Raw genomic sequence first — 19,988 nt, 5'->3', positions numbered from 1 at the left:
CCGCGGCCCCTAGTTAGACCTCTCCAGCGATTTCTTACCGTCCAAACCTACGTCATAGGTTGAATCGGCTTCTAGCCCGCGTCAGTATATATTGGCTATCTAGCAATACAGTGTCATAGAGGCCAATTGGTTTTTATGGCCTAGCGGTATGTATCATCGGTCAACCTCTGATTTTGACTGGGGGAGGGCGTGAGGCATTGCTTCAGTTGCCTGTATGCAACCAATCTGAGACTCTACAGTTCTCATATAAACATAATAATTTATCAATTTTAGTTATGAAATTGCACTCTTGCCCCAAGAAACCATTTGCTATACATGCTAATTGTAGTAACCCCATCTCTTATATTCCCTCTGATACTTAGCGCACCTGTCCAAGGCGGAAAGACAAATGTCCAACATGAAGTTGGGAACCGCTTCCAAAAGGACGCCGTCCAATATGGGATTCTCGCTAGCCCTCAGAAGCACAAGGTTATCCGTTGCCATCTGGACGACAAGGTCCCTGAGTCCTCGGTCATAGCCTCCTGTTGAGCCGTACACCTCAAGCACCGCAGAGGTGAATGACTCTCGGTCTGGGAATTCCTTGAAGGACTTCTCGAAGTACTCCTTTGCCCTGATTTTCAACCCGTTTATTTGAAAATAGGCACCTTGTGCGTACATTTGGGCATGGAAAAAGGCCTGGCCGGTTCGTGGGTTTGCACTGCTGGTATTCCCCTCTGAGTGTGAGATTACTTCTGTCCCTGCATCTTCCTGGAGATCCGTAGCTAGGTCTGTTTGGGGAAGATCCTCAGAAACATTCTCTGCGTTGAAGTCGCCGCTTGCTTCATAGGTAAAGTCGCCTGTGTACAAAAATTCAAGCACCTTCCAGACGAGCATAGGGTCGCGATCGTCGAGCTGTATCTCTCCGTTACCTTCCTGTCAATGCACCATCCAGTCAGTAACGGTCGTAGTGGTAGGAAAAACTCGGTAAATACCTTAAACCCACCATCACAGGCGATTTCAAAGTACGTTGATTGGGGACAGACAATGTTCTGGTGAGCTGGGAAGACTTCATCACCACACATGATAGATAAATCACTGTACTTTGGATTGAGGAAATGGCTAATACAGGAGTCAGCGACTCATTACAGAAACGTTGAAAAGCCATTTAGATCACACACCTGAGGACAAGCTCTTTCATTTTTGCGGTAATCTCGTCGCCTGCAACAACCGTATCAACAGGTTCAACAGGTTCAACAGCTGGACCAGCAGATAGTCTTGGATACCCTGATTTATTTTTTTTCTTCTTCTTTCCTGCCATTAGAAGCTCGAGAGCCTGTGACTGCGGAAAGGCAGATTAATCAGAGATAAAATATCAGTATCAGCGGGCCACCCACTTGAGATGCCACGTTATCTCTACTTATGTCACAAGATATGTGGGAATGCCAGCAGCTGTAACGGGTGTCTAGTACCGGTTTGCTTCTAGCAATCTCTTAGTAAAAGGTGCTGTGTACGGTGTGATGGCCGTGCAGATGCTTGCCTGACGTGGCGATCCCCAAGTCGATTGGCAAATATATGCACGGTCATCTTTGTGCGCATTTCCCTAATCTTCTCTAGTTCAACTGTAGCTAATGAGTGTATGGCTCTTTACTACTTCATTAAGCAACGCTGAATATTATTGTTGATTGATTAGTACTTTACTATTAGCACTGAGACGGGAGCCTATGACTGTGAAGCCTGAGTTGGTAATGGCCCATGCGCTGAGAGCAGGACTCAGATATAGCGAGCAAAAGCAGTGAAAATGGACTGCCGGGCAGAACATCATTGGTAAGTTGTGCTGCATCATGTCATTCCCCTGGTCTCTGAGATGTTTCAGGTCGCGCACGACTGCAGTGTACCCTGCTTGGGATGATTGATAGTTATATAATATCTCAGTTTCTGGCTGTACAGGAGGTCACTGGTAATTCATACTATATCCTCGCACAACTAACGCAAGTATTAGATGTAAGGAGACGCTTGAATACATACTTGACAGCCCTCAAGCAGACATGTGGGCCATCCGCTGTTGCTCCTTCAAGACAAAAATGGTTTTACAAGCTCCAAAGACTTATCCCACAACAGCGTTGCCTTCTTCTCATCATATGCCCAGGCTGCATGCCCTGGGTCGTACTGACCGGCATTGGGAGGCTGGGGCTTCGCAATCTGGCAATCCTCAAGGTACTTGCCTCCTTGGCCTTCGAATACCTTTGCGGTGGCAGCCCACACTGTTGTGGCTGCGCCCTGCGCGGGGCTCTTGAACGCCTTCGCCAAATACGGATCATCTCCCAAGCCTTTCACCTCCTCGTCCGAGAAGTATTGCAGAAGACCGGTCATGATAGCACCAGGGTGCACGCTCAGCGAGTGCACACCCTTTGGCCCAAAGCGACGTTCGAGCTCGTTGGACGTCCAGAGATTGGCCGTCTTGCTCTGGTCATAGGCCTTCCAGGCATCATATTCGCCCTCGAAGTTGAGGTTCTTGAAGTTCACCTCGCCATAGCGGTGAGCGACGGACGAGAGGATAATCACACGCGACTGAAATTCTGTGGATGATGATCTCTCGAGAACAGGAAGGAGTAGTTGGATCAGCAGAAAGTGAGCGAGATGATTAGTGCCGAATTGGGTTTCAAATCCGTCGGCAGTCCGACCTTCGGGGGTAGCCATGACACCTGCATTGTTGACAAGGACGTTCAGACGGTTGGATTTCGCGAGGAAAGTCTCTGCACACTCGCGAACGCTAGCCAGAGACTGGAGATCAAGTTCAAGCAAGTGGACACGGCCGCTGTCAAGAATAGCGCCGAGGGCCGACTTGGCCTTGTTCAGGTCCCGCGCGGTGGCATAAACTGTAGCACCAGTTTCGTAAAGTGCTTTGGCTGTTTCGACTCCGATTCCCGAGGAGCAGCCGGTAATCAAGACGGTCTTGTCGGACCACTTTCCCTTGAGGTTTTCATCTTCGATGATCTGAAGTGCTGTGGGACGAGCATCGCCGGGTCCGTTGAGGTCCTGGTGGACAGATTCGTAGCGAGTAGCCATGGTGTCCGTTGTGATGAGAAGTAATTACCAAGAATAGATCATTAACCGGGTCGACTGAGGATTTGAAGGAGGATCTATGATTGATCTTATATCTTCAGAACATGGTGATGTAACCCCTGATCGGTTCTGTGGTATACGCTTTCATTGTTTTCAGCTTTCTCTGGATTCCGATAATATTCGGACTTTTACGAGTATCATGTCGACTCGACGGAGTTAGATCTACAGTTACGGTAGATCTTTATCTTAAAAAAAGGTTGTTGTTAGGTACCGTTCAATCCGTCCCGTGGTATACGCTTTCACTTCTTTTCGGCTTTCTCTGGATTCCCGAAAATATTCGGACTTGTACAGAGTATTACCTCGACGGAGTTAGCTGACGCCATGATTGCGCTAATTCCAACCTAAATCCGGGCCGTGGTACTGCAACTTTCCCTGCTTGGTAACCAAATGCTAGACCCAAATTTAGTTGCAGAATTACCAAGCATCTTAAAAGACCCCCAAAGTTGATATCTGAGCTTCCCGCGGGTCCTCACGTTTGATGCCTTTCATCTGGCCCAAGGATAATACGACTATAGCTATGGCTACTTTACTAGCTCGACGGGTTATAGGAATACTGTCAGGGCCTACATTGCGCAGCAAAATAAACCATATATTTATCATTAGACAAATTGCTCTAGTACAGCTATATTACAGTCCACAATCTACCTAGGTAGTCCGGTCAAAGCGCCCGCCTCTCATGAAACCTCATCGAGGCATATGTATCTTCGTCGCCGACATACGACATACCCGTTCCTGCACTCTCGGGACTTGATCGCGGGGCAGTCTGGCTCAGACTCGCGCTCCCCAACGTGGCTATCCGCTTCGACGGATCAGAGTGAAAGCCTTGCACACTCGACGAGAGCTGCTCGCGCTCGACGTAACCCCCCTTGGCGATCTGGATCAACCGCCCGAGAATGGCATACTCGAGCTTGAACTTGACGCTGTATGCCACGGGCTTGAACATCACCTGCACGGCATAGTAGCCCGCATACTCGGTCCCGACGACAGCAATGTCCAGCACCAGAATCACGATATTGATCACGAGGAGCTGCGTCAGGATCTGTCGGTGCCGCGCTTCCGGCGGCCGCAGGCGGAGCATCTTGACTGTCTCGAGAACGTAGAAGCTTGAGATGATGATCTCTTGCAGCGCGAAGACGATCAGCTGGATCCGCTCCATTATGTCGTAGCCTGCGGTGAAGCGCGCCGCGTGTGCAGAGACGGCGCCGAAGAGCAACACGGTGATGGGGACTTGCATGGTGATGGCGTCGACGATGATCATGGCTAGAATGGCGCGGAGGATCTTTGGTTTCTGGAGGACGAGGTGCAGGCGTGACCAGAGGATGAGCGAGTGGCCGGTTACCATGGTACACCAGCTCGGGATGATGAGGGAGACGGCGACATAGGGGCTGACGGTTGTGGAGAGGAAGAAGAAGAAAAAGTAGCCGACGACGTGCGGGATGAGGCTGATGGAGGCGAGGAAGAGGGACCAGAAATAGCAGCCGCGGTAGCGTTTGAAGGTGGTCAGGCAGAGGACGATGAGCTCGATTGCGTTGTACCAGACCACGCCAGCAAAAGCCGTGAACACATATTTCTGCGACTGAGTGATGTGGATATTCTGCAGGATGGAGCCGTCGGGGAAGTTGTGTGAGGATGCGGTTGTGGTTGATGTTGGAGGGGATGCCATTGGGACGAGGCACCCATGTTGGGTGCCTGTCTTGTTAGATATGGTCAATTCAGGGGACGGATAGATGCTCAGGACGACAAGCCGACGCTGGCGATACTGATGGCTCTTATATGACAGGTCACTGTTTCGTCCATTCTGTGCCTTTTCCCTCAGCCGGTAGATCGACTTTGTCAAGGAAACGGAGTAGAGAAAATGCAAGCACCCCCACGGGGTATTTGACTTCCCTTCTACGCCGAAAATGCTTCCGCAGGCAAGACCAGATTCGACAAGGAAACCGAGTTCGGTGGGTGTCTTGCAACTTTATATGGGAGGCAGTGCTGCATGATAGGAGGACGCAAGGGCAATGGATCTGCGCAACCAAGGACAGCTCTGGCTGAAAATTGGGAATCTAATCTGTATTCGGCTCTTTTCCCCCTTGGGCAAACGAATATTGACCTCAAGCAAGTTTGATCCTTAAGAAGGCAACTCCGCGAAACCCTGAATGAAACGGGCGATATAGGACGAAGATCATCCGGAGGACAGACTTGGCAGTGGAAGTGATGAAGTCATAGAAACCTCCATATCCGACCCTCCCTCGCTGTTCCTATAGAAATTAATTCCGCAAGGGGCATGCGATGAACTCGTAAACTGGCCAGTTGTATAAGTTGATCTATCAACTGGAACAGACAGATATGTGATATGTCCTTACAGGGTCTGGATCTCCAAGACAAACATAGACTCCTTTGTCTCCATAAAGTAATCCATGGGGACAATGGAGGTAATAGCCGAATAGGTTATATATAATTCCAGGTATATCTAGTAGGGATATAGGCATAGACGCAAGATAATGTTAGCACAGTGATAGACCAAATCTATTTTACATCTCCAATAAAAAGTACACTCATATGTTACTCTCTGTATTAAAATTAATGATATATGCTGACAAGACGAGAGTGGAACAATGACTGTAGGAATGAGGTCATCCCTCACCAACTATGCAGGAAGACCGAATGTAACCCAAGGGTCTGCAGAGTGAGGGCGTGGATTTGGAACCTACACAAAACACTTAGGAACACTTTCATACAAACCATGGATCTGACGTCAGATTGGATTGTGCGATCGGAGCTGCTCGATCGGGTCAGATCGATCGTGGCCAGTCCAATCAACACTTGATGGAATGATCGCATCACAAGGGATTGAAAGTATTAAAGGAACACGAGTAACTTCTGTCTCTAGTCGCGCGAAAGAATGGACCCCCAGAAACGCAAGACCGCAAGCACAAGCAGCAATGGCACGACACAAACCAGCAAACGCAGGAAGCTGGACCTGTCGCGTCCGCATCCCAATGCGCAACAGTCCGAGGACTTTGGTATCGTGTTGCGAGAATTCTATCCGCCGGAAATGAGCAACGAGCGTTACCAGGCCTACAATGATGGAACCGTGGACTGCAGCGGGCCTACGAGGAGATGGCCGACCAGCGTAGGGGCATCAGGGCCAATAATGCAGGGATGCACTGGTTCAAGTCCGATCTCCGACTACATGATAATCGCGCGTTGCAGATGGCATATCAAACCGCCAAGGAACACAATATCCCGCTGATCGGGTTGTATATTCTGTCGCCCCAGGATTTGAAGGCTCATCTGTTGAGTCCGGCGCCGGTAGATCTGATCCTGCGTACTCTGCATCAATTAAAGCGCGATTTGAGCGAGCTGGATATCCCCTTGTACAGGAGACGCAGGAAATTCGCAAAAGCATACCTCAGAGGATTGTGGATCTGTGTCAGCAATGGGGAGCAAACCATCTCTACGCAAACTTGGAATATGAGGTTGACGAGTTGCGACGTGAGGCGAAGCTGGTGAGGCTGTGCGCAAAGAACGGAATCAAGCTCGAGATCGCCCACGATATATGCGCCGTTCCCCCTGGACAGGTGACCAGTCAGCAAGGCAAACAGTACGCAGTGTATAGTCCCTGGTACCGCACGTGGCTCGCCTATCCGAATGAGAATCGTGACTGTCTGGAACTATCGGAGGAGCCGGGATCGAACCCGGGTGACGAGCGGAATATTCTAAGGAGTTATTTGACAGCGAGGTTCCAGGGGCACCAGAGCAAGCAGCTGTTGGAGGAGAAGAAGCGCCTAGGTCAATTATATCCAGCAGGCGAACATGAGGCGCTGCGTCGGTTGGAGGCATTCTTGGAAGAGAAGGTGAAGGACTATGCGGAGGCACGGAATATGGTGTGTGGACAGACGACCTCAATCCTGAGTCCCTACTTCGCATCTGGCTTGCTCAGCGCGAGAACGGCAATCGCGCACAGAGCCAACAAGGGTTTACTGCAGCTGGTGACCCTGGTCTGGTCCACTGGATCAGTGAGGTGGTCTGGCGAGAGTTTTACAAACATGTCCCGTGCATTGGCCATTCACTTCAGTTCATCTCTTTTCGCAATGTACCTAACATGAGCAGTATGAACAAATGCTTAAACCTGAATTTACCAACCTGGAATGGGAGTACGATGAGGACAAGCTCAACGCGTGGTGTGAAGGGAAAACCGGCTTCCCCATAGTGGACGCCGCCATGCGACAGGTGAAACATGACAAATGGATGCACAACCGGACGCGTATGGTTGCCTCCTTTTTCTCAAAGGATCTGCTCATCGACTGGCGCTGTGGCGAGCGATACTTCATGGAGAATCTCATCGATGGGGACTTTGCGTCCAACCATGGCGGGTGGGGATTCGGGTTGAGTACAGGTGTGGATCCCCAGCCGTACTTTCGAATCGTCAATCCACTCCGTCGGAGCGAACGGTTCGATCCAGATGGGTGCCTGAGCTGMGTGATATCAAAGGGGCTGTACGCATGAGGAGTGGAGAAAGGGTATCCACGCCCAATGGTGGATCACTCCAAGAGCAGAGACCTGGCATTGCGTCGGTATAAACAGCCGTGTGCGAATGACCATGACGGCGGGTTAGAAGAAGCTTTTTCCTATTAGTATGATTATGAAATGGATTAGTATCTAAATGTGTAGTTGTCGTTTCCGACGAGTGCCTCGAGTCGAATTTATGCAGCCGAGGAGATTTTCCACCTGTAATAACCGGGGAATATCCAAGGAGTTCCTGATCATGGACTTATTATCGACGGTCGCATCTTTCCCCAGGTGGTACGGACAGCGATTTTGCGCAGGGTATGCAAGATCAGTACCGATCTCAGGAGCATTCACCGAGTGCCAATAATATCCGTGTGGCCCTGAGAGAGAGCGGAGGAACTTCGGGGCATCCTGAATTGAAGTTTCGCAGTTTCACTTGATGTCCATCCATTGGATAGACGGCACAAAGCATAATTACATGTGTCATGGACGAGTTAATTAGTAGTTGGTACAAACTATCTACCGACTGCTTCCCTGTAGGATCCACTCTGATCCTGGCAGAAGAGGCAGTTGTCGCAGTACCGAGGGACGAATGTTATTGAGCTGGATGAGAAAGGAGTCTTTAGATGACAGGCTGCAGGTATCTCGATGCCATCAACCACGCGCCAGCAGTAAAGAACTGCAAACTCGCTCTGAGTATCCGTTCATCTACTCAATGAACTGACCATGGTCTGATGGTTTCTCCACTTTGGACCCCCCTTGCCGAGAATGTCAGGGTAAAAAAAAAAGAGGTCAGCCGGTGGTTCGATGCGGAGTTGCTCTCTCTCTTGGGTGTCTTCCCCGCGATCGGGTCGGCGGTCTTCCCAAGTTCCTAGTTCCTACACGGGGCCGCAGCCTCTCTGTCCAGCTTCAATTCTCTCCAACGAATCCTTCGCATCGTGAATTTCTGGCTATGGATCGTTCTCGTCACCAAGGTCAATTCTCATGAACCTCTTCTGTTGACAAGAGGGATTTGAAGCTCTCGCTGCACGCTTTCTTGTGCCTCGGTATCATCTCCGCAAATCTCCTGGCGCGGCCAATTTGACCCACCGCTAACTCCTTGACTTTTTTCTTTTTCTTAGACAAACCTATCCCCACACACGTTATTCTCTCAATGTCGGCCTGAAATGGATCCTGCCCAGTCGGGGGATGCACAGCCTACTAGCACAAACACCGCAGGAACGCTGGAAGATTCGTCCAACACCGCAAAGCGTCGATGGAGGAGAAATCGTATCGCCTGCGACTCATGCCATTCGCGCCGTGTGCGATGCGACCGGGCATTTCCCTGTTCGCGCTGTCTTCGCAGTGAGATCCATTGCGAATTTACGCGCGAAAGACGGAAACGAGGGCGGATTGCACGGTCGAAACAGACGGCAGCAGTCACCAACGGCGGGTCGATGGAAAAGCTGTCCAAGGCCGCTAATGGGCAGCCTCCAGTGCCAGCGCCGGTGTCAGCGCCAGTGCCAACAGATACGGCGCCAACACCAGCGCCGAACCATGCCTCGCCGACCACGACTTCCCAGCATCGGTCGCCGGCGACCAACGAGATGACCGTCTCCGCGCATAGCATAGACGACCGACGCTCCCAAGCGGATCCATCCTTACCGGCGCAAAGACCGGGACCGACAGGGAATGTGACGGAAGAATGGCTGTCCGCGGCTCATGTGTCCCCGGACTCATATGAAGTACTGGGGGGAGGGGCCTGGGGGGACGGTCCGCTGCCACGGGTGCTGGACATCTGGAACGGCGTGGACCTGGCCGGGTACAGCGCTCCGACTGTCCAGGGCTCCAAGCCTGCCGGTGCGGCTCGGACTTCCAGTATTTCGTCTACGACCCTGAAATATCCCGTATTACAGCCGCTCATGCCGTTTCTCGAGACGAATCTACCACGGAGGCTGGTTTTTGACCTTCTCGAGTTATACTTTACGAGTGCCTTTTCCACGCACATGCATCCCGTCTGCCACCACATCCATTGTTATGTCCTTCGCAAGGCCTCATTCCTGAGCCGGGAGAACCCCCGGCCCAGTAGCCCGGCTCTCCTGGCAAGCATGCTCTGGGTTGCTGCCCTGGACGATCGCGCGTTTGCGCTCTCCATTTCCCCGCCTCAACGCAAGAAGATTTGTCAATTCTTGTGCGCGTTGACCATCCGATTACTCCGACCGTTGATTCACGTGTCGTTTAAGGAGCAAGGGGGTGCGAACGCGAATGATCCGACATTCAATGGGGTTGCTCCGGACTGTCCTCCCACCACCGTGCACCATCCGTTTGAATCGAGCGGCGATGATCGCGGTCTCGTCGGGCCTGCGGGTTCCTTGGATGATGTGATTACCTATATCCATGTTGCATCGATAATCTCTTCTAGTGAACAAAAGGCCGCTAGCATGCGATGGTTTGTTTGTCATCTTTTTCCGACAGAGTCTGAAGACTGACTAGTCCAGGTGGCATGCTGCTTTCACCCTTGCCAGAGAATTGAAACTCAACCAAGAAATCGAAGTGATACCCAATGCGAACGGCCAGACCGAAGGTTCGAGCCCAGCATTTGACTACTCCCTGCCCGGCTGGAGTGGCGTCGACACTGGCGCGTTCTTCGATTACTCAAATCCCACACGACCCAGCTTGAACTGCGTTTGCGACCGTAGCCACGATCCCCATGCAACTATCACCGAAGAGCACCGGGAGGAACGTCGGCGAACCTGGTGGCTGCTGTACATTATGGATCGCCACCTGGCCCTGTGCTACAATCGCCCGCTGGCATTACTGGATGCCGAGAGCGAAGACCTGCTGCTACCGCTGGACGAGGGTTCGTGGCAGGCCGGCAACGTGCACAGCAACAGCCCCAAGCCGGACGGACCCCATTGCCCCATCTCGGGAGACAAGAACAAGCGCCGGGTTTTCCCTGACTTTATCTGCCATGATCATTCGATATTTGGCTTCTTTCTACCGCTGATGACCATCACAGGCGAACTGATCGATCTTAACCAGGCACGAAATCACCCCATGCTTGGATCCCGACTACATGGGAAGGACGGCTGGGACGCCCATCTCAGCGAGGTGCTGCGGCAGCTCGAGATTTACAAGGCGAGCCTGACCACTTTTGCACCGACTACGGCGGTCCCCGAAGCGCCGCTCTCTGCCACCTTTCGTCCCTCCACACCCGATCATCCTGTTGAACCCTCTCTCTCTCAAGCGTTCTCGTGGCATACTCAGACAGTCATCGCGTACGCGTCATATCTGGTGCATGTATTGCACATTCTACTTGTCGGCAAGTGGGATCCCGTCTCGCTCATCGAGGACAAGGACTTTTGGACCTCGTCCCCCACCTTTGCCACTACCATCTCGCATGCGTTGGATGCGGCCGATTCGGTCAACCAGATTCTCCGCTACGACCCGGACATCAGCTTCATGCCCTATTTCTTTGGCATTCAGCTCCTGCAAGGCAGTTTCCTCCTCCTGCTGATTGTGGAGCGACTACAAAAAGAGGCGGGAGAGGGGATCCTCAACGCGTGCGAGGTGATGATCCGCGCGACGGAATCCTGCGTCGTCACCCTCAACACGGAATACCAGCGGAATTTCCGCCAAGTGATGCGGAGTGCGGTTGCGCAGGCACGGGGACGTCCTGTGAACCACAGCGAGATCCGGCACCGACGCAAGGCTGTTCTGGCACTGTACCGGTGGACGAGGAATGGTACCGGGTTAGCACTCTAAGTTTAGCACGAGCTCCCCGGACTCCACTATCGTGGAGGGACCTACGGAGGATTGCCCGGAGGATTGCCGGAGGTTCGCCGTGGCAGTTCATGATCAGCAGTGAGTTACTGCCTTGGCCCTAGCATCTTGAAACCGATGCAGGGACAGGGGTAACAGACTCCACTCGTTTACTGGCGAGTCAGTTCGTTAGTAGATATTCGCCGTTGGTTCGAACGAACTGCCGTCGGTACTTGCGGTGTATGTACTTCAATCTATGCCTAATGCATAGCAGTATACTCTGTAATTGAATATACAATGTATATATCAAGTTCATTCATACTACTCAACATAGTAAACTTCTCACATCACTGCTAGGATAATTCTTGCTTGAACTGATGAGTCTGGGCAGTTTACCCGTACACTCAACATGGCAAACTTCTCACATCACTACTAGGATAAATTCTTCGTTGAATTGATGAGTCTGGGCAAGTCATAGCATCTCCTCCTGTCCCGCAGGCTAGAGAATACTCATGCAGTAACTAAATCTCGGAAAATTCAGAGCCTGTCACGGTTGAATATGACATTGAGGTTACCCCAGATACTCGGCTACTCGCCACCCCCGGACCGAGCAGCTGATGAGCGTCGGGTAAAAGAATCAACCGAATGACTCAATTAACCGACGATGCGGAGAAGCTGACCAGTTGGTGCTAGTGCGCCAGCCCAGGAGCAAGGGCTACGAGGCACGAGACCCGAGACCGGGCCAAGATGGTCTGTTTGACTTTCTAGTCGGCCCATGATTGCCTGATTGACTCTGTTCTAGCCGTTCGGCCGTGTTCGAAATCCGGGGAAGCAGCTCGGTTAATTGATCCTGCGCGACGCACATGGCAACGTGATGATCCTACGGCTTTATTCCCAGGAGAAGCGCGATGGTTATTGGGTCGTCGAGCTTGACAGCTCCGTGTCGAGTCTGTCGATAAAGTGCACTCGCTTCGATTTATTTTGCCGAGTTGGGCAATCCTGCTGCCGATTATTGTGCCTGGATGGATTTTGGCGAGCTTCCCCAGACCCCATAATTGATCCTTTGAGCCAGCTACGGAGTATCTATACTCCTTGGCTTGGTGATGGTTTTTGCTGGTTGATGGGTTCAGTTCAGGCTTTATTAAGGGCGCGGTCCCCGTCTTGTTCTTCTAGGATACTGCTGCTGCTGAATTGTATATGTTGACGAGTCTGGACTATATACTACACCAGTAGAAGGATAACAGTTACTTCTACTGCTATTGCACTGCTACTGCTTGGGATGCTGTGAGCTACTCGGACAGTCGACGTACGAACTATACACCAGATCCAGACAACATGACCGACCTCCTCTACGACTACACAAGTTGGCAATTCCTCGATGCTGTCGGACAAGCATCGCCTCTGCAACAGGAACTGCACACTGGGGAGACCATGAGTCTTGCCTTTGAGTTTCCGTCTCACGACTTTGCGTTGCTCAGCTCGGATAATTGTCTGCCTTACGGGCAAACTTCGGCAAAGGCAGCACCAGCAACGGGGTTTATGCAGACACCGCCAATTGAGATGGGAATGGGAATGGACATGGGCATGGAGATGGAGATGTTTGCACAGGGCATGGAGTTCATTTCAGTGTAAGTCTTCTCTTTTCTGTCCTGTAGAGCAACCTGACTAACTGAACTACGATACAGACCTCCATTCCCTGATCTCACTCTCGGCCACGGCAAAAAGACTCCCGACGGTCTCGCCCTCCTCCGCTCCACATCCCAAAATGCAGCCGAACGAGCGTTGTTCATGACTCCATCCGGCCTCGCCTCCCCTTCATCCTCGTCGTTTTCTTCGTCGTCGTCAAACCAGAACTCGTCAACTCCATCACTAGACCCCTGCACCCCCCGCACCCCCAGCACAACAAGTAAGGAAAGCGACGAAGACTATGACTGGGACTGCGACCGCGATCTGGATCCCGCGCATTTCTACAAATTGCCCGATAGGCTCGACTCCTCCCAATCAGTCCCCCGCCCGCCCCGCCACGTGCATCATTCTCCTCCTCCTCCTCATCACCATTACACGCACCCTCACCCCCACCGGGTAAATAATACTACTCACCGCGAGGAAGACGAGGCAGACGCGCTAACGCCCCTCGAAATGCCCGACGGCAGTACCCGCTTCACTGCGAATTGGCTGCCTGTTGATCCGACGGGTGGATTCACCATTGATTCACATTCGGTGTCTGCATCTGCGTCTGCAATGGAATTCGGATATGGACATGGCCAGCACGACCACGCGTACAGCTACGGCCATGCTGATAGAGACCCCATCTCGATGGAATTCAGCAAAGAGGCGTTTATCCAGATGCCGGCGCCGGTGTGAGTACCTGGTCAAAGAATGCTGCACTCGCTGTTACTGCTACTCCTTTCGAGATCTATCACCCCTTCTGAGGGGAAACAGGCAAGATTGCCCCTGCCGTGCCGACCTCGGCCAGGTCCGCTGAATTTGATTCCGACGGCGCCGCGACGCCGACTCTCTCCGCTCAGATGCTCATCTCTCGATGGGATGAGAGAGATCGAGCAATGATGTGACACGCATTGAGAGTGCTACAAACGCACCAGGCGTCGCAGAGCAAATACGACAGTGCTACTTGTATATAATAATCAACAGTACATACATATATCATGTAAATAGGAAATGATGAATGATGAATGATGATATCTAATGCCTACCGGTAGATGACAAGCTGTTACGAGAGATATGAGCTACCCCCTAACCGAAGACGACGCGCACTGGTTCGCAAAAACCGCAAAATTGAACTTGTCCGCGATATGCCGAAACACCTCCGTGACAAACTCCTTCTCAACCATCCCGTCCGCAAACGCATCAAACGCCGTCCGCAGCACAAACATCGTCCGCGACACCAAGCACCCCGGGATAGTCTCGACGTAGTACTTCATGCTGCGGCAGATGTTGCACGCATACTGGTACCGCTCCTGCAGCCCCAGCACGCTCCCCAGCCCGCTGTCCGTCGTCGAGACGATCAGATGCAGCGCCCAGTAGTAGGTCATGCAGGTTGCGGACAGCAGGTCCGGGTAGACGAGCAGCTTGGCCGGCACCAGGTCCATTGTTGCCGGGTCCCGGCACATGAATGTCGGGAAGCTGGGCGTGGTTTCGATTTCGATTTCGGATTCGGGCTTGGTCGCTGGATCAGGTGCGGGCTCCTCCCATGCTGGCCCCGGGGGATAGGTGTCGGCGAACATGCTCTTCCACAGGTTCAGGCGTGACTGTAGTTCCGTCGCGCGGTCCCAGATGGCGGTCTGCTGCGCGACGAGGTCAGTCGAGGTCGCGGTCCCGGACCGGAGGGCCGCGGCGAAGTCGTCGATCTGCCCGAGATACGCGGGGATGTCCACCGCGATGTCCAGCAGTCGGTGGAGGATATCTTTGGACGGCGCATCTCCTGGCCATGGCACCGTAAGCCACTCCTTGCTCGCGAGGAAGGTGGGTTTGCGTTGGACGAGCGCAGCGGTAACCTGGCCGGTCAGCGCGGTCCTGAATTGAGAGTGAATACCTACCCAGTATAAGCGGAGATCGACGTACAGCGACCGATCGATCCCGTAACGGTGTCGGTATGGCGTCCGCGCTTGCAGCAATTGCAGTCCGCCGAGTTGATGCTTCAACAAGGAGTGTTTGGAGCTTTGTTTGAAGGCCTGCAACTGTCAGTAGAGTCGGTGTCGTTGCGACACGGAAACGCAACGTACCTCGATTATGGTGAACAACAACACAACAACCATCACTTCCGTCGACTTGTTCTGTTTGGGATCGTTTAGGGCGTTCTGCAGTTGCCGGAGCACCCGGACGTAGCGAGCATGTCCTGCAGCTTCCACCTCGGGCATCTGTTCTCGTCGACCGGCGAACGTCAGGGAGGCAGCCTCGAATGCCGTACACAGCATAGGCGACAGAACTCGCATGCCAGATGCCTCGCGCAGAGCAATGGTGCCGCCGTAGATGGAGGCCGGCTGCGGGCTGAAATTGTCAATGAGTCGCTCGACGAAGAGTTCCACGAACGAACTAGCAACCGCGGGGTCGGTCAGGATCCGTTTGTCTTCGAAGAGCGACCGAGACGACTGATCTGTTTTCCATGGTATATTGGTATTCTCAGAGTCTAATCCACCTAATGGATCGGCCGAGTTTTTGATCAACGAGGAATCTTGAGGCTCCGGGTCTTGCGACTCTTCGTCCGCGTCCATCGTCCTCTCGAGATCATGTGGCGACGAGACTGAGAATGGATCCTCGTGCTTGATCGGCGGAAGATTGGCCAGCGCTCGAGCTTCGGCCAGCTTCTTCTTCAGATCCTCACATGTTTGCATCAGATTCTCGATCAGAACCGACTGCTGGATGAAGTGGCGATCTCGCTTGCTGGTGCCGTATTCACACTCCGACGGAGTCCCTCGAAGACAACAGGCACCGCATGGCTTTACCCTGTCGCACTGAAGATAGATCAGCTGAATTCTTCGCCGGAGTGCAAGTCTACGATACCTTGACTTTCCGTTTGTGACAGTTGAGGCATGAATAGGTGGGTCGGGTCTTCTTTCGTCCGCCCGCCTTGGTTGTCGCCGCTGAAGCGGGCACATCCTTCTGCTGGTCGCTTTGAGATTCGCTCATTGCTGGATGACGGAGTTGACCAAGCTTGACTGACTCGAGGTATCCATACTCAGTCTCCAGGAGCACGGGGGCTGTACGGAGTAGCGGGGTGAGTATTAGACAAGGCTATTATTATTGTGGATCGCGGTGGAGACTCCCAAAGGTCACTAATATCGGGGTCAAATCCTGCCGCCGGTTGGGAGCTTCCTCTGGCTTATTGCCAGCCACTTTCGTATTGTAACCTTATATCATTATATGATTATGTCTCTCAGATTCAAATCGATTTCAAACCTTGGTCAAGAATGACAATACGGAGGTACTCCAGTTGAGGAAGGGTGGATGACAATTCACATTCACATGCCCGAGGAGTTGCAGGTCGAGTCTGGCAGATGACTGATGGTGCTCATTAGAAGTGGCGCCGGTTCGTTCTTCTGGTGACGTGCGGAAATCTTAATCCAGAGGCCACGCCACGGATAAGGTTAGCAAAGACCAATCATACGATCGGCTAGTTGGAAGGATTCGAAGGAAAGAAAAGGGCAATCCATTTGTGGTCGAGATGCATCCCCGTTCCTCATCCATCAGACACGAACTACTAGCTAAGATAATGGCGTTGTCAGTATCAGGCAACATGCAGGGATCGACCATGGCATTTCCCTTTCGGTTAAATCCTTTGACGATATCCAAGACTGCATTTGTCAGCATTTATCTCAATCAGTTTGTGATTGGAGATTGGTGTATGTACTTTTATTCATAGTCGCCAACATCTCCGCGGCTGTAGCCGCTGGCTGTCAGTTAACCTAACATCCGTGCATGTCGTATGATGACTCCAACTTGTTGTCATCATGATCGACGACTTCCAATGATGGTCAGGTGCCTCCCAAGTCGTACTTTTGGCGAGTTCATCGCTTGCCGAAGTTGCCGTCCACCTGCGTCTGCGGGAGGCGATCGCCGGCAATCGACCAGTTTGATAGGTCACACTCAGTCGTCCGCTCTGGAATGAAAGACTGGTATGCAGAGCCTGAACAGTCGACTGTGGCTCGAACAATGGTGTCAGGTACATCATATTGCCGTACAAATTCGACTCGATATTGGTTATGGCAGTGTCTCATAGAGCTGTGGAGCAAGTTCTGGGCGACATGGCATCTTTGGCACTTCCTGATGAGTCTCAATGGTGTTCTTGCCGTATGGACAATAGGCAACAGGCCAGAAGCTTCTAGCGCCGTGTTATGGATGACAATCTGCTCGTGTCTTGAATGATTGTGGGGGATGCAAGAATCAGGAATGACAGCAGGCAATAAACAGGGACAGTCACGGGTTCAACACCTGCCCATTGACAGATTTGCCAGCACTGATATTCAGATCGATTGCCCCGGATACTGGACTGCGACTATCGTTTGATCACACTGTATTGCTTAACATTCACCCATACAGATGCGAGCAGGAGGAGACAAGTCCAAACGACGTTCAACGCCATATTTTCGCATTCAGATGTCTTTCACGCGCCGGGAATAGCATCCCACACAGGTCTGACCCATGGCAGAGCGGCAGGTGGACTGGTCGCTGGACTCAATCGCGAAGATAGCGCCAGCGCTGCTGTCCTGCAACGGAACGTCAACACTATCGAAGACGTTGCCCTCGATGAGAGCGTTTGTGCGTCTGCTCACATCGAATTGCGTGGCTGGTGTTGTTGTACCGTAGTTGTTATACACGTGCCAGTAGTTGTTGAACTCCAGCTTAGACGAGCGGCCAGAGGCGTGGTGGATGTAGTTTCCAGTGAATGGTAAGCTCGGCAATGTCGCTGGATGCAGCGGGTGTCGTCGTCTCGCCGCCGTCGGTGGTGGCGCTGGCGAAACCAAACACGGTGCCGGTGACGCTTGAGCGCAAGCTGTCGCGACGAGCAGCGCTGTGACTGCATAAAGACAGCGAAGCAGGGCCATCTCATAGCTTTAGGAACGAAAAGAAGACAGAAGTAGGTGAGAAACGTAGACTGTCCAGCAGTACCGAAGATGAACATGACAAAGAATGACACAGTCGACAACTGAGAGTCGGGATGATCTGATGACGACGCTGAACGAGATCAGCTCCCTTAGATGGCGCCCAGTTGTCTCGGAAGCCTATTCAAGCTGCTAGACGTGCATGAACTGCATAAGTGACCACCAACTAAAAAATATGTGTCCGAGAAAGGTAGAATAAAACCGATACTTGGCTGTCGATTGGTCCTATAGCAGGTATGATGTTTCCATTATTTGTACTGGATCTAACAAGGTCCTCGGTTCCTCACTCGGATGGCCTCATCCCTACTGCTGTCTCCGGCCTCCCAAACATGAAGACAGGATAACACCAGGGATGACACTCCATCCTTTCTCGACTCGCCCACAAGAGCTAGACTCAGCTGACAACGTTGTATCTACTTAGAAATAGACCATCCACCGCGTCTCGTTGACCATGTGAAGGACCTTGGCAGGTAGATTGAATCAGTGCGACCTCAAGGTACCCAGAGTGCCGTATAAAGGAGAAACGTTTCAGCACATTGATGCTAAATGATTAAACACAATGTCCATCTTCAACCCCTCCAACGTTGACCTCAACACCGCCAGCAAAGAGGATGTCATCTGCTACCTCTCGTTGTCGGAAAATGAGTACAACGGCCACCTAGGCACGCGCATATCCTCCATCTTTGTCATTTTTATCACGTCTACTGCATTTACGCTCTTCCCCGTGGTTGCTCAGCGACTCCCCCGGTGGCGTATTCCCCATCATGTGTATCTGTTTGCGCGATACTTTGGGACAGGGGTCATCGTGGCTACGGCTTTCATCCACCTGCTGGACCCCGCCTACCAGAGCATAGGACCAGGGACATGTATCGGCATGTCCGGCTCCTGGGGCGAGTACTCCTGGTGCGCGGCGATTGTCCTCTCATCCGTCATACTGATCTGTCTGATGGATGTCGGCGCCGAGGTTTACGTCGAGTGGAAGTACAATGTGCAGCGAAGGACAAATGCCACCGCAGCGTTCATCACCCAGCCAGCATGCTCCAGTCCGTACGAATCATCAGACAGGCTTACTGCGACGGAGATACCATCCCCAGCAGGAAGCAAGGATCTCTACCCCCACGCAGACGAAGTCTCCGTGACCTCCGAACGGGCCTTCCGCCAGGATATCGCCGCGTTCCTGATCCTCGAGTTCGGCATCATCTTCCACTCCGTCATCATCGGTCTCAACCTCGGCGTGGCGGGCGACGAATTCGCAACGCTTTACCCTGTGCTAGTCTTCCACCAGTCCTTTGAGGGGTTGGGGATCGGAGCTCGCATGTCGGCGCTCCATTTCGGCAAACGCCGCTGGCTGCCTTGGGTTCTCTGTCTGGCGTACGGACTCACCACGCCGGTTGCCATTGCCATCGGGCTCGGCGTGCGCACTTCGTATAACCCAGGCTCGAAGGCGGCCCTGATCGTGCAGGGGGTGCTAGACGCTATATCGGCGGGGATTCTCATATACAGTGGGTTGGTGGAGCTGCTCGCGCGAGACTTTTTGTTTGATCCGTGTCGGACAAAGCGACGGGGACAGATCCTGTATATGCTGGGATGTACACTCCTGGGAGCTGGAATTATGGCGTTGATAGGCAAGTGGGCCTAATTAGGTTTGTAATCAAGTTGAATTTGCACCAAAGCCAGCTAGACACTAGATTTTCTCTGCTTTTGTAACTCCTTCCAAGGCATGGGCGGAACTCCGTTGAAGACGTCAATTCAATGCACTCGACCAGCCATAGATAGATTTAGACGGAATGAACGGAGACAACGGGCAGCACAGGCTCCACAGGGAACAACAGTAAGTGTCTAAGGATATTAATACGATCAATTCAGATGACAGTATTCAAAGAGGTGGAGAAAATGGAAATTCGCTAGAGAAGAGTTTCGCAGCCTGTGTATTTCGAAGGTTTTCATTCTTTGTCCAACAGGTCCACGGTCCACGGGGAGGAATGAAACCGGCTCAAGGCTAAGGCGTTTGAAAAGTGCATATTC

General features: G+C 52.3%; 9 protein-coding genes across 9 annotated transcripts; 4 read left to right on the top strand and 5 right to left on the bottom strand.

Annotated features, from left to right (window-relative positions):
• Positions 1–318: 318 nt before the first annotated feature.
• On the bottom strand, positions 319–1,177 carry Aspvir_006080 (BTB/POZ domain-containing protein; the record flags this gene model as incomplete). The annotated part of the gene is made up of 3 exons (XM_043269288.1): positions 319–912; positions 972–1,098; positions 1,158–1,177. 3 exons carry the CDS (start codon positions 1,175–1,177, stop codon positions 319–321), a joined length of 741 nt encoding a protein of 246 aa, XP_043125223.1.
• An 872-nt stretch (positions 1,178–2,049) lies between these two features.
• On the bottom strand, positions 2,050–3,045 carry Aspvir_006079 (uncharacterized protein; the record flags this gene model as incomplete). The annotated part of the gene is made up of 1 exon (XM_043269287.1): positions 2,050–3,045. One exon carries the CDS (start codon positions 3,043–3,045, stop codon positions 2,050–2,052), a length of 996 nt encoding a protein of 331 aa, XP_043125222.1.
• Positions 3,046–3,760: 715 nt separating this feature from the next.
• Aspvir_006078 (uncharacterized protein) lies at positions 3,761–4,765 on the bottom strand (the record flags this gene model as incomplete). Its single annotated transcript, XM_043269286.1, has 1 exon — positions 3,761–4,765. The coding sequence occupies one exon, from the start codon at positions 4,763–4,765 to the stop codon at positions 3,761–3,763; it is 1,005 nt and encodes a 334-aa protein (XP_043125221.1).
• Positions 4,766–5,992: 1,227 nt separating this feature from the next.
• On the top strand, positions 5,993–7,599 carry Aspvir_006077 (deoxyribodipyrimidine photo-lyase PHR1; the record flags this gene model as incomplete). The annotated part of the gene is made up of 4 exons (XM_043269285.1): positions 5,993–6,223; positions 6,304–6,402; positions 6,474–7,109; positions 7,204–7,599. The coding sequence occupies 4 exons, from the start codon at positions 5,993–5,995 to the stop codon at positions 7,597–7,599; spliced, it is 1,362 nt and encodes a 453-aa protein (XP_043125220.1).
• A 1,169-nt stretch (positions 7,600–8,768) lies between these two features.
• On the top strand, positions 8,769–11,346 carry Aspvir_006076 (uncharacterized protein; the record flags this gene model as incomplete). The annotated part of the gene is made up of 2 exons (XM_043269284.1): positions 8,769–10,030; positions 10,080–11,346. The coding sequence occupies 2 exons, from the start codon at positions 8,769–8,771 to the stop codon at positions 11,344–11,346; spliced, it is 2,529 nt and encodes an 842-aa protein (XP_043125219.1).
• A 1,332-nt stretch (positions 11,347–12,678) lies between these two features.
• Aspvir_006075 (uncharacterized protein) lies at positions 12,679–13,707 on the top strand (the record flags this gene model as incomplete). The annotated part of the gene is made up of 2 exons (XM_043269283.1): positions 12,679–12,971; positions 13,029–13,707. 2 exons carry the CDS (start codon positions 12,679–12,681, stop codon positions 13,705–13,707), a joined length of 972 nt encoding a protein of 323 aa, XP_043125218.1.
• Positions 13,708–14,090: 383 nt separating this feature from the next.
• On the bottom strand, positions 14,091–15,990 carry Aspvir_006074 (Zn(II)2Cys6 transcription factor; the record flags this gene model as incomplete). The annotated part of the gene is made up of 3 exons (XM_043269282.1): positions 14,091–15,035; positions 15,087–15,815; positions 15,865–15,990. 3 exons carry the CDS (start codon positions 15,988–15,990, stop codon positions 14,091–14,093), a joined length of 1,800 nt encoding a protein of 599 aa, XP_043125217.1.
• A 1,463-nt stretch (positions 15,991–17,453) lies between these two features.
• Positions 17,454–17,906, bottom strand: Aspvir_006073 (uncharacterized protein; the record flags this gene model as incomplete). The annotated part of the gene is made up of 1 exon (XM_043269281.1): positions 17,454–17,906. The coding sequence occupies one exon, from the start codon at positions 17,904–17,906 to the stop codon at positions 17,454–17,456; it is 453 nt and encodes a 150-aa protein (XP_043125216.1).
• A 616-nt stretch (positions 17,907–18,522) lies between these two features.
• On the top strand, positions 18,523–19,602 carry zrfA (high-affinity Zn(2+) transporter ZRT1; the record flags this gene model as incomplete). Its single annotated transcript, XM_043269280.1, has 1 exon — positions 18,523–19,602. One exon carries the CDS (start codon positions 18,523–18,525, stop codon positions 19,600–19,602), a length of 1,080 nt encoding a protein of 359 aa, XP_043125215.1.
• Between the last annotated feature and the right edge of the window lie 386 nt (positions 19,603–19,988).

This window comes from Aspergillus viridinutans (assembly GCF_018404265.1).
Source record: "Aspergillus viridinutans IFM 47045 DNA, scaffold_4, whole genome shotgun sequence".
Classification (NCBI taxonomy): Eukaryota; Fungi; Ascomycota; class Eurotiomycetes; order Eurotiales; family Aspergillaceae; genus Aspergillus; species Aspergillus viridinutans.
Note: the sequence above shows the minus strand (reverse complement) of the source record. Positions and strands in the feature narration are given on the sequence as shown.